The 17,455-nt window shown below is 43.8% G+C and overlaps 1 protein-coding gene and 1 long non-coding RNA gene across 4 annotated transcripts in view; both read left to right on the top strand.

Moving 5' to 3' along the window:
- The first annotated feature begins 2,992 nt into the window (after positions 1–2,992).
- LOC128831736 (uncharacterized) lies at positions 2,993–3,708 on the top strand. The gene is made up of 2 exons (XR_008443848.1): positions 2,993–3,066; positions 3,414–3,708. It is a non-coding gene; the product is annotated as an uncharacterized LOC128831736 (long non-coding RNA).
- Positions 3,709–7,117: 3,409 nt separating this feature from the next.
- CEP126 (centrosomal protein 126) overlaps positions 7,118–17,455 on the top strand; it is a 54,625-nt gene continuing 44,287 nt past the window's right edge. For all 3 annotated transcript variants that reach the window (XR_008443522.1, XM_054015596.1, XM_054015595.1), the window contains exons 1-3: positions 7,118–7,393; positions 9,613–9,732; positions 15,840–15,985. Coding sequence is in view for 2 of the 3 variants with exons in the window: in XM_054015596.1 (XP_053871571.1) it covers positions 7,236–7,393; positions 9,613–9,732; positions 15,840–15,985 (424 nt within the window). In the remaining variant the exon portion in view is untranslated. The remainder of the gene's footprint in view (positions 7,394–9,612; positions 9,733–15,839; positions 15,986–17,455) is intronic.

Raw genomic sequence — 17,455 nt, 5'->3', positions numbered from 1 at the left:
ATATATATAATCTCCTCAATATTTATTCCACTCTGTATGCATCTTAAGAAGTGGGCTGTAGTCCACGAAAGCTTATGCTCTAATAAATTTGTTAGTCTCTGAGGTGCCACAAGTACTCCTGTTCTTTTTGCGGATACAGACTAACACGGCTGCTACTCTAAAAGTTGCAGGTGGACTATCACAGATTCTTAAACTGAAGGGGACTATTCTACTTGAAATAGCAACTCACTAACTAAACAATTTATAAATTCAGGTGAACAACTGATTTTTCCACTCTCTTGGGATAACATGGTGACCGTGGTACTGAAGTGTCCTGAACAACAGGAATCAACTGGACTGGTACAGAATTAACTGGATCTGGTACCAAAATTTCTCCCATTGGTTTCTCCATGCCATTAGGAAAAATATGGGGAAAAAACTTCACCCACTCCGTATGGTGAAGCATCACAAGCCAATTGTAATGGTAGTGAAGCATCAAAGTGCATAAAAACTTTGGCTGATGTCAGCAGTATCTTTGCTTCTCTAAATGTACACTCACATTCTTTAGTCCATTTCCATTTTTTCTTCGCTTGTAATAGTTTATGTAACGACACCAATACTGTCACCAGCTTAGGCAGAAATTTGCTGTAGTAATGAAGCAATCCTAAGAATGAATGTAATTGTGACATATTTTCTGAAGTTGGCACTTCAAGAGCTGCCTTCTCTTTCTCTGGTGATTTCCTTAAGTCCATGGCATCAATGACATGTCCACGGTATTCAGCTGAAGTTTTGAAAAACTCACATTTGTTTCAACATGCTCTCAGTCCATGATATTCCAAATGTTGCAAGACACCGTCCAAATTTCAAACGTGATCTCCTTGATCCTTTCCTGTAACAAGAATGTCATTCAAATAGCACTGAACTCCATTCGGTCCCTTCAGGATCTCATCCATGGCATTCTGGAACAGGACAGGTATTGATGTGATACCTAAAGTCAACCTGTTGTAACAAAATTAGCCTTTTTCTGTATTGAGTGTGAGATATCTTCAAGATGCCGAATCAAGCTCCATTGGTAGGTATGCATTGAGCAAATCTAATTTACTGAAACACTGTCCTCTACTAAGAGTAGCAAACAAATCTTCCATATGAGGTTGTAGATACTGGTCTGCAAATAAAACTGAATTCAGTGTCACTTTGAAATCTCCACAAATGTGAACGGAACCATCATTCTTGATCACTGGTACAATGGGTGTAGCCCACTCACTGTGTGAAAGCAGTGACAGGATTCCAGTGTTTACTAAATGGAGCAAATCAGCTTCTACCAGAGGCCTCAGAGTATACGGCATAACTATGGATTTGCAATATTTTGGCTGGCTGTCAGACTTAACACTGAGTTTCACTGACACATTGCTCATCTGTCCAAGCTCTTTTTCAAAAACTTCAGTCTGTCCAGTATTTCTTGAAGATTTCAAGGTGCTTTTGTGATCACCTTGATCTCAGTCCAATTCACTTTGTGCTCCTCAAGCCAAGATCTGCCAAATAATGGTGGATATTTTTCTTCAGTCACATACAAGGGTAAAACAACAGATTGTCCATCTAGTTTAACTTTCACCTGGAGTATCCCTTTTAGGGTATCCTAATTTTTCTCTGGTATAAGTCTTCAGAACTGGAGGTTTCTTCCAGAGACGATTGTGACAAAGAATGATAGGTACAGGCAGAAATCAATGAAACAGCAGCTCCAGTATCAAGCTCTATTCTTGTAGGAGCTTCTTTGAATAAAGGTGTGAACCAAAGCCATTTCTGACTCTAACTTCTGATAACGTGTGTAGTTCTAGGTCTTGGTCAATGTCACTAAAGCTCTTGTCTTTTTTCAACTTATGAATTCCTTCCTCGGAGGGAAGGCCCTGCTGCCGAAGTGCTGCCAAAGAACTAAGTGGCATGGAGGAGCTCCCATGGAAATATCACCTATCACGATTGCGGCTTTTTCCCCACCCCCCACCCCCCCCGCCCCGGGCCGCTTGGGGCAGCAAAAACCCTGGAGCCGGCCCTATTTGGACCCAGCAGAGAAAGAGATAGACACAGGGGGAGCTGATAGAAACACAGATGTCTGCTTTGCTCACTTTATTGTTCTGTCTGCAAAACTGAAAGCACCACAAAAATGAGGCTTTGTACTGGATAGGGGGGCATTGCTCAAACATTTAAAGGGACAGGACTTCACAGAATATGTGACAGATTGACAATATCCTGTAGTATCCTGGATAAACCTTAAGGAATTAAGATACATTTTATTGAATTACATTAAACTTTATTGAATTAAGATTAATACCTTTTGGGGTACATTGTATTAAAAATGCAATTGTATATGTTCTCTAGTAGGGAGGGAGGTGCTAATGTACTTCTTCTGTTATCAGCCCTTTGAAGCCACGCCCCTGGAAAGGTTCACATATACTAGTTCAAACTGGATTCTCCAGGGACCAACAAGCAAATAAATGTTTTTTGGATAAATAGTCTGGTTTTAAACTGGCTCATGGCCTTCTTCCTCATAAATCAAATGGACAGGATTCCTGTCCACAGAGGGCCACAATCCTTATGATAGGGATGGAAGGACTGGGCTACTGAGGCCTCATAAGACTGTCTGGTTGTTCTGAGCTGAAGCTCTGATGAACTGGTAACTGCAAAGAATCCCCTTGGGTGGAGGGTTGAAGGACTGCACCTGCCAGAATCCATGTTAAGTTGAACTCTGGTGAGCTTATTAGCATGCATGTAGGATCTTTAATTGTTTTTACTATGTTTTCTCTGTAATGCTTTTACCTGAAGAATAAAATAGGCTTTCATTAAAAGAACTGTGTGGTGCCTTGTAACTGTAGCAATTACACCTATTAACTGTCTCTGATGAGAAAGCAAGCAGATGTCCTTGGTAAACCTGCCTGTGTTGGACATGACCCAGTGAAGGCAGGGAACTGTGCAGCTTGACAATACTCCATTCAGAAGGGAGAGAGATATGGGACTCCTCCCAGAAAAGCAACGGCTGGGGAGCTGGAAGCCTGAGAGTGGATACTTTTGCTGGAACATTGAGGTGAAATACAGGTACAGTTGCCCTGAATTGTGACAATATTCCCAACTTAAAAGTGGGTGTGAAACCTTACTATTCTGTTTTGTTAATGCTTTATACCTAATTTGTACTGGTGTAAAGCATACGCGGTGATTATTGTGCTAGTGTTTAGCTAGCATGAGAGCCAGGATTCTTGGAGTCTTGTCTCAGCTCTGACATTTATACACTGGGTACTTTTAAGCAAGTCTCTTAGCCTTTTGAGCTTCAGTTGTCCCACTTGTAAAATGGTGATAATAATGCCTACCTCAGAAAGTATGGTGAGCCCTGTACAGCAGTTTTAAAAAAAGAACTCAAATAAAAGTATTATTTTTATTCTCATCAGTACAGCCACAGAACAGCTGCACATTATGAAAGAGAAGAAGAAGTGGTTTAAAAACAAACATAGCTGCCAAGAAGTGCCTTGCCAGGAAATCACCGGGGCATTTGGCCTTGTGCTGACATCTCATCCAAGGTGTGGCAATATCCCAGTATTACACACCCTGTTCTGTCTTATTGCTTAAAGTGCAGTTCTTCTCTGAAAATAACGGAACAAACAGTACATTTTTATTCCACACAGCTGCTCCCTTTTTGTATTATGTGTTATAACTGCATACTGTAATTACAAATATAATTGTTCATTGCTGTCTATTCATTTTAGCGTTGCAAAGTCAGCACAGCTAGCAGAAAGTGAGCTGAATTCTATTTCATGTTCTGCATCATCAACAAACAAAATTATTTACTAAGGTAATCAGTTACATCTGTGCAAACCCACTGAAGGCAATAGGCTCACTAAAGCATGTTTTGATCTGCAAAATCTTTATTTTCAGTAACGAGACAGCAAAGAATCCAGCCTGAGTTTGTAGGGCTGGGGGACAGGTAGAAAATGACATCCTTTTACCATAAATCAAGAACAATATGGAAATAGTTGAGACAACAAACATAGAACCCCAGATAATGCTAAAAATTAATATTATTCTAAAAGCATGTTAACACCCTGTGCTGCCACATCACTCGCTAGGCTGTCCTGCCTGCTGATGAGCAGTGTCTATATGCCAAGTGCTGTACTGTGTGGAGGGAATGAAAGGAGTACAAAATCCTCCCAAATGTCTCCAAAAGGGAGCAAAGTGCAGCAATAAGTATTTCAGAGTAGCAGCCGTGTTAGTCTGTATCCGCAAAAAGAACATGAGTACTTGTGGCACCTTAGAGACTAACAAATGAAGTGGGCTGTAGTCCACGAAAGCTTATGCTCCAATAAATTTGTTAGTCTCTAAGGTGCCACAAGTACTCCTGTTCTTTTTGCAATAAGTATTGTTCTCCATATCATCATTCTGAGCCAATAAAAGGCCCATTTGAAATAACATCAGTACTGCCAAGTCCAAGCATTCAAAAATGAGTTCAGGCTTCAAAGAATCATGAGATTGGATTAAAATCATGAAATTGTTTTCTAATATTTAGGATAGGATCTTTAGGATAGGAGTATCTTTAGGATATTTTTCTATTTTTCAAGGTGCACTCAGGTTTTCCAGCTTTTCTCAGCAAACATGAAAGATAGAAACTTGCAGAAAGCAAGCAAGTGTAACACTGACAGACCCTTGGTGGACAGGATCAAACCTAGGACCTGTGGACATAAATGCATGAGCCTCTACTGCATAGGGTTACCATATTTCAGCGAGCAAAAAAGAGGACGGGAGAAGCCCCGCCCTAGCCCCGCCCCTGCCCCTCCCAATTCCCGCCCCCCCTGACCTCCCAACCCTCCCCCCGTTCCTTGTCCCCTGACTACCCCCTCCTGGGACCCCTGCCCCTAACTGCCCCCCAGGACTATCTAAGCCTCCCTGCCTCTTGTCCCCTGACTGCCCCAACCTTTATCCACACCCCCACCCCCAGACAGACCCCTGGGACTCCCACGCCCCATCCAACCACTCCCCACCCCCTGACAGCCCCCCCCAGAACTCCCAACCCATCTAAACCCCTCTGCTCCCTGTCCCGACTGCTCCGATCCCTCTCCCCACTCCTGCCCCCTGACAGCTCCCCCCCAGAACTCCCAACCCATCTAAACCCCTCTGCTCCCTGTCCCCTGACTGCTCCGATCCCTCTCCGCACTCCTGCCCCCTGACAGCCCCCCCCAGAACTCCCAACCCATCTAAACCCCTCTGCTCCCTGTCCCCTGACTGCTCCGATCCCTCTCCCCACTCCTGCCCCCTGACAGCTCCCCCCCAGAACTCCCAGCCCCCTACCCCCCCGCTCCTTGTCCCCTGACTGCCCCCTCCTGGGACCCCTGCTCCTAACTTCCCTCCAGAACCCCACCCCCTACCTAAGACTCCCTGTTCCTTGTCCCCTAACTGCCCCCTCCTAAGACCCCCCCCCAACTGCCCACCAGGACCCTACCCCCTACCTGTACCCTGACTGCCCAAAACTTTCTCCACTCCCCCCAAAAAGCCCCCCCCCGTTTCTTGACTGCCCCCTCCAGAACCTCCCTGCCCCTTCTCCTGCCCCCCTTACCCTGCTGCTCAGAACAGGGTGTTGGGCTCTGTGCGAGCCGGACACGTGGCTAAGCTCCCCAGCACAACAAAACCCGGTCCCTGGCCCTGCACAACAAAACCCGGTCCCTGGCCCGGACCGGGTTGCAGGGGAGAGCTGCCCTTGTATCAGCACAAAGTGCTCTCGCTCCCGTTTTGCTACGCTGCATGGCAGTAACTGCTCCCAGTTGCAAAAGGGGAGGGCTGCACTTTGTGCTGAGACACTTGCTCAGAATGCAGGGCGGAGCTCCTCTCCAGCTGCTCCGGAGTCCAGCCCGGGACTTTCCTGCAGCCCTCCCAGCCGCTCCGGGGGAGGGGGGAAATCCCGGACATTGTGAGTGCTTTACAAATTCCCCCCGGACGCTATTTTTAGCACAAAAAGGAGGACATGTCCGGGTAAATCCAGACGAATGGTAACCCTACTACTGCATGAGCTAAAAGCCACATGGCCCTTAGCTAAGGCTATAGGGCAGACGCATTAAGCTAAGTGGTCTCGGTGCCACTAGATGGACAGAGTAGAACACCCAGGAGGTGTGTGGGTTACATACTCCCCCTAGCTGAGGAAGCATATCCCGAGCATCAGAGACTTTCCTGTTGAAATCCTGGCTGAGTCCCCACTTTTAACACCGACAGACCCCGGTTGTTGGCGGGTGGGATCGAAGCTGGGAATCTCTGGAGCTTAGTGCATGAGCATGTACTGCATGAGTGAAAAGCCACATGACCCTTCTTAGCTAAGGCTGTAGAGCAGACTCATTAATCTCTCTTTAAATGGTCTCGGTGCTACTAGACGGGACAGAGCACCACACCCAGGAGGTGTGTGGGTTACACAAGCAGACAGTCTTACCAGATACAAGTCATGGAACTAGGGCTTTAAGAAGAACTCAAAACATCATAAGACTTCTGATAAAATTGTGAGAGTTGGCAAAACTGTTAACATGATTTACGCATAAAAGTGTCCCAGTATTACCAGTTCCCACAATTTTATCACAAGACTCACCATGTCTGGTGTTTTTGTAAAGCCCCAGCTCCAAGAGTCACGTGATTACATGAGAAATTCACCTTTAGTTTTTTTTAAAAGAAGTATCGGTCATTTTCTTAGAAAACGTGACTCCTTAAAGCTTCAAAAATTAGATAGGAAATAAAAAGAACTCCAAATGTATGTTTTTTAAAAACTCATCTTTTGGATGTTCAAGGTTTTTGAACAGGTTATCAGGGTTAGCAACATTCTCCCCACATGCTTCTCCCTGCAATTCTCACCCAAGCTCCGTCCACTCCTATCCCCCCCTCTGCTCAGGCCCCACTCTGTCTCCCAGCTCCTCCCCCTCCCTGCTCCCTGCCCCGCCCCCTCCCTGATTCTAGCTCCGCCCCCTTCCCGGGCCCCTCCCGGTCTCCCAGCTCCTCCCCCTAGCCTTGCCCCGACTCAGGCCCCGCCCCCGCCTCCCTTGCCGACGGTGCCCAGGCTCCTCCCCCGCCCCTCGCGTCGTCCCTGGTTTCCGTTGCGAAGGAAGCGGCGTCTCTGGTTGCCAAGATGGCGGCGGGGCGGCAGAGCCCCGGGGCCGTGGGCGCCCCCGCCCAGCACTGATCTGGCGTGTGAGGGACCGAGCGGGCCGGCGGCAGGACCTGTCATGGGGGCGGCCCGGCGGGGCTGAATGGAGCCCGGCGTGAGGGCCGCGGCGGGTGTCAGCCCCGCACAGCGGGAGCCGGGCTCTGCTGCCCCGGGCGGCCCTGGCTGGAGGAGCCTCTTGCGCCCCGAGCCGGACAGCGCCCTCCAGCGCCCAGCCGGCCCCTTCGCGGGCGGCGCGTGCGCGTATCCTCCGCGGGTCCGGGGCATGGCCACGCGGGCTCTGCGGGGGGAGGGCTGACGGGCCCCACGGGACGCTCCCCACCCCCCGGGAATGTTGGAGGAGGGGGCGACGGGCCCCACGGGGATGTTGGGGGAGACAGGCCCCAGCGACAGGCTCTCTGGGGAAGAGGGGGAGGAGGTGCATGGAATGAGTCCCTTGAGGAGGGAGGCTGGTGATGGGAGGACAGGCCCCATGGGGTGGCTCACTGGGGATGTGCGGGAGAGGCTTGATTCAGCAGTCCCAAGAGGTGGCTGCCTCAGAAATAGGTAGGACAGCCACCCCAGGGGTGGGCAGGACTCAGGATTGCTCAACAGCCCTCAGGTTGAGATGTGGGTGGGGTTTGTCCAATGGATGGGAAATATCCTCCCCAGTGGTTTTACAAGAGGGTCCTGCTTACACTATTGTCAGGGTACCCAAGGTACCCGGTCCCTGTGGTGCCCCCCAGTGTGGTGGCAATATGGGGTTATTCTTGGATTCTAAACAGTACCTAAAACCATTTGGTTTTTGTTTGGTTTGAACCTTCTCTTTTTCTCTAGTCTTGCATACAGTAGATAGTTTGGGGACATATCTCACCGTTGCACAATTTGATTCAGCTTTACCTGTGATGGAATTGATGGGAGTCCTAGTGTAGACAGGACACTCATGCTCAGCAGTATTTTTACTACTGTGTCACTGAGACTTGCCCTGATTAGACAACATAGCAGTAACAGAGCCTGTGCTCTGTGTGCACTTTTGCTCCAACTACTGCTACCCTTGATGCTACTATACCAGTGGTAGTACAGTGGTTGGCAACTACCAGAAATGTCTAGCCTATGTGTTTGTTTCCCTGCTGTCTATATAACCTGTGTTCATAATCATTGTATTTCTACGGCACCCATTGCTGTAATGACTAAGCATATGGGCAGTATCTGATTAGATACTATTATTATTTATTTGTTAAGTAGTGACATGCTTGGTTTTGAATAAAACAAAGAAAAACACTCAATCTCTGATCCAAACATTTCATGATCCAAAATACAAAGATTATATTTTAGACTGACAGCTAGGACTTTCAAAGAGGCCTAAGGTAGTCAGGCACTCAACTCCCATTGAATTTTAATGGGAGTTGGATGCTTCAATCCCTTGAGCTGCTTTGAAAATCGCAGGCCTCGGTATTAAAATGACAGGCACTTTACAAATTCCTTAAATAGATTATATTAAATAAAACATTAATGTGTATTGGTGCCCCAGGAAAGTAACGGGCACAATGTTAAGATAAGGCAAATATTGGATCCAGCTTGACATTTAGGCCAGGTCTACACTAACCCCCTAATTCGAACTAAGGTACGCAACTTCAGCTAAGTGAATAACGTAGCTGAAGTTCGAAGTACCTTAGTTTGAACTTACCTCGGTCCACACGCGGCAGGCAGGCTCCCCCATCGACTCCGCGGTACTCCTCTCGTCTAGCTGGAGTACCGCAGTCGACAGCGAGCACTTCCGGGTTCGACTTATCGCGTCCAGACAAGACGCGATAAGTGGAACCCAGAAGTTTGATCGCTCGCCACCGATCTACCGGGTAAGTGTAGACCTACCCTCACTGTATAGATATGTATTTTAAGCAAGAATTTTGAGTTGGAATTACTCATTACATTACAGATTAAACAATGACCATGTAGGGATTTTTTAATGTTATTTTAAGAAATATTTTCCCTTTGATAACCTTGCTGTCTGGTAGCTAGTTCAGATAATAAGGAATGATGTATCCTCAGCTCTACATAATAAAGCTGTAATTCCATGTGGTAACATCATAAACGCAGAGTGCAAAGCCTGAGTGGGTTGATATGGTCATAGAAACTAAGTGATGGAGTTACAGTCTTAGTGTATGTAAATTAAGGCAGTACCTTTATTTAAAATTATACATTTGTGATAAGGAGCTATTGTGTAATTACTGGTAATCTGAGGAATCATCATCTTTTAGTTGCTCATGGATAGTTTACACTTTCTTAAAGAAGTACATAAGGCTCGTCATGCAAAAGGATCCGTGCAAACATGCTATTATACCCATGAAAAGTCCAATTTTAAATCTGTACCTAAGACTGCAAACTTTTTTGTAATCATTCTAAAACTTAATAAGAATACTGCATAGGAATTTCAAGGATTTTACCTACATTTTCTGTTGTCTTTAACATAATGCCATGGTCAGAACTTTGAAATTTCTTCTTGAACGAGATTTAGAAGAAGAGCGTGAAGCATTATTAGAGGATCAAAAAATATGTCGGAGTCGGGCACGAAAACTTTGTATAGAGACAAACAGAAGAAGAAAGTAAGTAATTATGGGATTTCGTTTGGGTTGTGTTTGTATTTTGTTTTGTAAGGACTTAGTCAAGTTGTTAGATATTTGATATATTGATATTCTTATTCTCACATTTTAAAAAATCTATGGATCTAAGTAGTAGCACAGCTCCATTCCAGAGAAATCGAGGATTAGTTTGTTGTTATAGGACACCCAAAATATGAAAAGAATAGTGTGTCTTCTTCAGAGTTTCTCATTATATGGAAACTTTTTTCTTTAGCTTTAATTAGCTTTGTTGATCAGTATTACCTTCCCTTAGCAATATTTCTTCATCGCCTGGGCCTCATCTATATTCCTTGTGTTCTCAAAACTCTCATTGGCTTTAGTGGGAGCTCTGAGTTTGTAACAAATACAGGATTGGACCCTTTTTATTTTATTTGTAACAGTCATCTTGTGGGTATTTTAAATGGCAACTCTGAATTTTCTACCTTTCCTAATACTTGTTGTATGCAAAAACATGACAGTTGGCTAAAATGATCAAACACAACATTTTGACAGATGACCTTTGAAAAGACTGATGGCCTCTGAAAAAACTCGAGAAGTCTGTTTATTAATAGTGGACTACTGTCATTAAATTGATATTCATGCAGATGTTATATGCACTTGCATAACAATTCCATTATAATAGTAGCCTTAAGAAATATGCTGTGTTTCTAGATTATGATCCAGGTAAAATAATTAGTTAAATAATGTAGGTATGATGTATATCAAATAAATAATTACTTATTTGTATGGCAGCTGAGATATAATTTATCAGTGGTTGAACTGTAAGTGTGTTGTGACAGGTTAACAAGTCGAAGATGAAAGGGAAACTGTACCTGTTTTGTTCTGCTCAGCAGTCTGAAAGTTGTAAAGTTCTTAGTGTGAATAAACTGTGAAATATACAAAATATAGAAAACTTAAAAATCAAGAGCCACTGTTCCCCTTTGTGGGAAAAATAATGTAGGGACTAGGAAGTCCCTTGAGTTTTAACTTATTCTTTCTTCCCGATTGTTCCATTGAGAGGGATGTGGTTTACCTCCTCATGAGTGGGTCATTGGATTAGGCCTGTAAAATTTGGGGATATTCTGAAATCCATTGGGATTTCAGAACACCTACAAAGGGCATGAGTAATCATATGAATGTGGCAGCCTCTATGTTGCTGTCTCGGCTCCCCCAGGGCCCACACTGCTAAGTGGCTGCACCAAAATTCCTCCCTGAGGAGTTTGCATACATGTTGCAGAAATTACTCTTGGTACCACTAGCTGTAACTTCACATTTATTTCTGATTAAAAAAAAAAAAATAGAGAGATCCATGTGGACCTGACAGGAGCATATCGCTGAGCACCTAGCTCTACCCCCTTCCTGCTCCTAATAGCACTAAGATCCCTGTGCTGTTTGGGCCTACAAAATGTAGCAGAGATGCTGTTCTACCTTCTCTGCCTTTTTGTGTTGTTCTGTTCTGTTCTGCATCACAAAGTGGAGGGGAGCATGTGGCCTAACATTTTTACTATCACTTTTTAGCAACACAATAACTATTACCAGCCTACACTTGAAATGCAAATTATATGACAAACTTTGAGCCCCAGTCTGAGATAGCCCAGTGTGCAGAGAACTATTTTTGAAGTCAGTGAAAATTCCTTTTATAGAGAGCTTGCAGGTTTGAGCTTTTTATTTTCAAACTTTTCCATGTTTATTGATTCTGTATAGTATTTCTTATCTTCTGAAATTTCACAGTGAGTTAGAGTTTTCTCTTTAAAGTCATATATATATAAAAATAAGCTATCATATAATGTGCTGTTTATGTGCCATATGTGTTCAGTCAAATGATGAAACACAAAAGTATTGGAACCCATGCCTGATGTATGGTGTTCCAATTAGTGGTTGGAGTTGGGCAATAGCTACATAAGGAGACTAGAGGCAGTCTTTATTATTCATAGAAGGGGCCACATTTAGTAAAATTTACAATCAAGGGTCTTACGGCCAATATCTGAACTACTTTGAAATTTGGGTAGTAAATCTGCCTATTGTAATCTGGGTAGTGTATGTCCTCTCCAATTCTGTATTCACTTTTTAAACCTATAATTCCACTGAAATTTTTTCAGAGGTAATGTATTGCAGAATACAAACAAGGTCTTTGCCCCTTCTGCTGGCTCAGTATCATTGATTGTCTAATAAATGCTGTCCTCCAAGCTGTCAGTGTCATTGTTATTGATACAACATGAAAGGCAGTTCGGTTCCAGAGATGTAGGGTGTACAGAGTGTAATGCTTTCACATATTTTAGACATTTTTTAATCTACAAAAAATTTTGGGCTGATTTCATTGCTCTGTAGTGCAAAATGGGTGTAAAATACTAACTTTCTCATCTGTCAGTAGTTTGCATTCACTTTGTAATCATTTTGCATTAGTTTAAATAACCACACAAAGTGCAGGGCACTGGAAAATTGGGCCCCAGATGTCTCTATCTCCAAGGGTATGTCTACACTAGAAATGCCACAACAGCACTGCTGCAGCTGTGCCACTGTAGCACTGTTGTGTAGACACTTGCTACAGTGATGGAAAGGGTTCTTTCACTGTTATGGTAAATCCACCTCTCGGAGAGGCGGTAGGTAGAATTCTTCCATCAACCTAGTGATGCCTACACCAGACCTTACATCGGCTTTACTGTGTTGCACAGGGCATGACATTTTTAACAGCCCTGAGCAATGTACTTAGGTCAACCTAACTTTGTAGTGTAGACCATGCCTAAGATAGTTTGCAAATATTCCCCCCTTAAACAGCAGAAGTAATTGGTATAAGTCTTTTTTACACTTCTTCATTTTCAGTCCAAGTAGTAACAAGTGTTTAGTCTACATAGGAGTATACCATCCATCACCTGCTTGTATAATTTCATAAAATTAACCAGGAAATATTTCCACCATCTGCTCAGTCTACTGTTTTTAATATCAATGATCTATTTCCACATAATGTCTGGGCAGTGCATTGTTGATTAAACCTCTTAAAGCATTAGATTTCAAATTTGCTATAAACACTTTGGCAGCTATTGCAGAAATTGCTGCTGGATTGTTTATAGAAGACAGAAAAACTATGTTAAAACAATAAAAGTAAGGGAATTCTTCTGTTAACTCTCACTTTTTCATAAAAACCTAGAACTGGAAGGGACCTTGAGAGGTCATCTTGTCCAATCCCCTGCATTCATGGCACAACTAAGTATTATGTAGACCCTCCGTGGGAAGTGTTTGTCTAACCTGCTCTTAAAAATCTCGGATGATAGAAATTCCGCAACTTCCCTAGTCAATTCATTCCAGTGCTTAACAACTCTGACAGTTAGGAAGTTCTTCCGAATGTCCTACCTAACCCGCCCTTGCTGCATTTTAAGCCCATTGCTTCTTGTCCTACCCTCAGAGATTAAGGAGAACAATTTTTCTCCCTCCTCCTTGTAACCACATTTTAGCTTCTGTTGACACTATCTTCATACAATATTTGTTGTTTATTTTGCGGGTATAAATTACAAATGCTTTCAAGTGTTTGTATGAAAATAATCTTTATTACTTAGTAAAAGGTCAGTGGTATAATATAATTAAACATACCTCATAATGCCCTTGTTTTACAAATAATGAAACAAGCAACAAATATAATAATAATACTTTTCACTTTCATTTGAGAATCTGACAGCATTAATTAAGCCTCATACCATCTCTGTCAGGTATGTAAATAGTCCAGTTTTACAGAAAGGTTAATTGAGCCACAGAAATGTTCTCCTTCTGGGCCCCCCATACTGCCAAGTATCCACTATTTTTAGTAACTTTTGAGAGCTCAGTTTGATACACCAAGGGCCTAATTTTCAGAGATGCTGTGCTCCTGCACCTCTCATTGACTTCCATTGTATTTTGGGATGTTCAGGATTTCTGAAAATCAGATCTTAAGTGTTTCAGTTTCAACATTCAAAACAAAAGTAACATCAAAATTTTGGCTAAGTTGCTTGCTCACAGACACATAGCAAGCCATTGACAGAATTGGGAATAGAAACCAGAAGTCCTGATTCCCAATACCTTCCTTTAACCACTAGAGAATGTTGCTACCCTTCAATGAGACAAATGGATTGATTGCATACTCCTTATGAAGTCATAATTGACAGTGAGGTCAACGGAATGTAGCTTGAGGAAGGAGTGTAGGACAAGCCCTTTATGATAGGAACTTTATGTTGGAACTGGTTTTTACATGGCCTAAATTCAAATCTAAATTTACTATAGTTTTCTTGTACATGTCTTCCTTTTCTAGTAGGTTATATTCAGATCTAGGTACACTTCACAATAATTTACAGTCTCAAGCAAGTAAAAGGCATTTATCATATTAGTCTAGTACTGGATCCAGTATTAATTTGACATATTTGGACAAACCTGCTGATAGTTATTGGGGGCCATTTCATGACATTGTTTTTAAGCAGAAGTCCTCATCAATTTTAATGGCAATTTAGACTAAACATGCTGGGAAATTTAACTGGGAGATGAGCTTCCAGTCACTGTGATCCCTGAGCAGCAGAGTTCAAAAATTTAATCAGAGTGGTCACTGCTGCAAGAATATTTGTATAACCCTTCTGCCTGTTGGAGTTGGCAGCAAGAAGGACCGGGTTCAATATCTAGGGGTTCCTTTTCAACAATACAACACAAAACAGGCTCAAGCCCCACCCAGTAGCCTGGGACAATTACATACCACCCCCTGGGCGCCTCTAAGAGGCAATACTTCCCTTCTCACAAGCACAGAGTCTGAGTGTAGAAAAGAAACTTTTAACAAAAGGAGGGTAGTAACCTGGCATTAATTTGGAAAAACACCATAAACAGGGTTCATAAACATAAACCATGAGCAAAAGACTCACCCCCGTTTTCCTCAGGTTCTTAAGTCCAGCCACCAAAAATGTCCCTTTAACGTGTTCGTCCCTTCTCTGCACCCCACTCACAGTTGTTGTCCTTGGTCAGTGCAGACCCTGAGTTGAGAAATGCATTTGCTGAGTTCAGCTCTGACCCTGGGTGGTAGTGCAGGGGTAAGAAGGCACTTTATTCACTCTGCTGTCTGGGCACTCGCTCGCCGCTCCTCTCCGCGGCTGCCTTGCTGCCCAATCGCCGCTCCGTTCCTTTCCGCGGCTTCTCCGCCGCCGGTTGCCTCTCCGGCGGCTGCCCCATTGGCCAATCGTTACACCTCTCTGCCAGCCATCCTGCTAGCTGATCACTGTGCTTCTCCACTGGGCTTTGCTCCACCGGCTGATCACTGATTCACTGGGATATGTTTAGGTCCCACCTCTTAACACAGCGCTTAGTGATTTCAGCTGTTAGTGGGGAGCCTCACTGCTGGTGCACACTGGGCAGTCTCTTGCATCAGAGATACTGTCCCAAAGCAGGTCTAATGCTTAGACCTAGATTATCAGTGACTTCAGCTCTGCAGCGTGTAACAAGACTCTCAGGTGGGTCTTAATCAGCTCTGTTACTATACAGTGGAGAGAGGAAGGGTCAAATGGTGTCTAGGGCCCTTAGGCTTGTATTTTCCGTGTGTCTTTGATTAATAAACTTGACCCCTCAGTAGGGGCATTGTTCCTTATGTAAAGCCTCCTTAAACTTATTGATGACATGGGAAACTGAGGCAGGGAGCACCTGCAGTGCCATACTTGGCCAGCAGAGTGTAATATAGGGAGGATATGCCTTGTTACATAACTCTTCCTTGTGAAGCATCTGGTACTGGCCACTGTCAGAGACCAGATACTGGTCTAATCTGCTTGGCAATTACTATATTCCTCTCATAAGGGAGGGTCAGATCATCTGATCAGAGTTAGCAAATAAGAAGATTATAATATGACCCCTCTTCTTTGGCACTTGTAGGACATTGTCCAATTTCAAAAATGTTCTCAACTGAACCCTCATTTTCCAGTAACTCTGAAGTTTGTGTGGCACTGTAATCTGTCAAGAAGTAAGCTTTTAAACTAAACAGGATATTATAATATTATGCAAATAGTTTTATGAAGGCATTTCTCTGAGTGTAATTATAATTCCTGTGTGATGGGTTATGTTCATCAGAAAAATAACTGTTATTTTTACTTTTTAAATAGAGCACTTGAGGAAAAACAGAAGGCAGAAGAAGAAAAAGAACTAAAATCTAGAGAACATATCCTGAAACAAAGGAAACTGAAACTTCAAGAAGCAACTGAAAAGTTCCAGCGTGCTCATCTCCCTTTTTCCCAACGCAGGAGAATAGGTTTGGAAATTCATTGCACAATGTAGTGAATCCTCATATTGTATGTATTTGTCAGTATAATGCTTCCTCAAGTGGCCAGGACTGTGAGTCAACTTGTTACCCTTCTGCCTCCAGTGATAGGAAGATTTGCTTGTACTTAACTTAGAGTCAGCTCCCAGACACCAGTCTGTCAGCTACCCAAACAATCGTCTCATGGCAGTGCTAGCCCTCACTTTGCATTGCAAGTTAACAACAGGTGCACCCCAATCCCTGAGCCCCCTTAAAGTGTTCCCCTGCAGTGTTCAGCCCTTAACCACTATACTCACAGAAATTATCCTCTAAAGGTACAGTGCAAACACCAGCCTGTTTGATTTAGCTGAGGATCAGCCCCAATGTAACCTCGCAGCACTGAGATATATTTATAGTAAAAACAAACATGTTTATTGTCAAAAGGCTAAGATTTAAGAGATAGTGGAAAAGGATAATGATAGAAACAGATATAGTTACATATAAAACAAAGTATAACAGAGCATAAACTGTAATCAGATCAGTTTATATAAATCCAGCTCAAACTGGATTAAGGCTAGACAAATGTCAGACAATATTTGGAGAGTACTTGGAATCATCCATAGGGCCAGATCAAAAAAGATCCATTTCTCTTGTTATTACTAGACACAGAGAAAGCCTTTGATAGAATAGAGTGGAACTTTCTTTTTCAAGTCCTGTCCCATAAGCAATGTTCTCTCTAATTTTTTACATCCATGTGCGGAATGAATTTTGTTATGTGCACTGATATGGACGTGATAGTGTGGTGGAGATGGGGGTGAGGGATTCAGAGTGTGGGAGGGGACTCAGGGCTAGAGCAGAGGGTTGTGGTACAGGGGGTTGAGGGCTCTGGCTGAGGGTCCGGGCTCTGGGGTGGGGCCAGGGCTGAGGAGTTTGGGATGTGGGAGGGGGCTCAGGGCTGGGGCAGAGGGTTGGGGCATGGAGGGGGTGAGGGCTCTGGTTGAGGATGGGGGCTCTGGGGTGGGGCCAGGGATGAGGGGTTTGGGGTACAGGCTGTCCTGGGGTTGCAGCGAGGAGAGGCTGGGGGAAAGGCACCTCTCCCCACTGCGCACCTGCACGGCCCTTGATAGCCTGCTGTCCCATAAGGACTTTGGCCCCCCGTTCCTTTAAGAGATAAGTTGTCTTTACACCTGCCCAAAGCAGCTGTGCAAGTTAATGGAGTTAAATCTCCCCTTTCTGAATTGCACAGAGGGACTAGGCAGGGATGTCCATTGTCTCCTTTTCTTTTTTTGCACTAAGTTATCGAGCCTTTTGCACAGAGAATAAGGAACAATGGAGCTATCATGGGATTAAAACATTCAGGAACACATCAGAAAATAGCATTACATGCACATGGTATTATATTATTTTTATATAAACCAAGTATTTCCCTAAAATGAGTTTCTAAAGAAATCCAGGACTTTGGGAAAGCATCTGGATTTAAAG

Source organism: Malaclemys terrapin, chromosome 1, assembly GCF_027887155.1.
Source record: "Malaclemys terrapin pileata isolate rMalTer1 chromosome 1, rMalTer1.hap1, whole genome shotgun sequence".
NCBI lineage: Eukaryota > Metazoa > Chordata > Testudines > Emydidae > Malaclemys > Malaclemys terrapin.
Note: the sequence above shows the minus strand (reverse complement) of the source record. Positions and strands in the feature narration are given on the sequence as shown.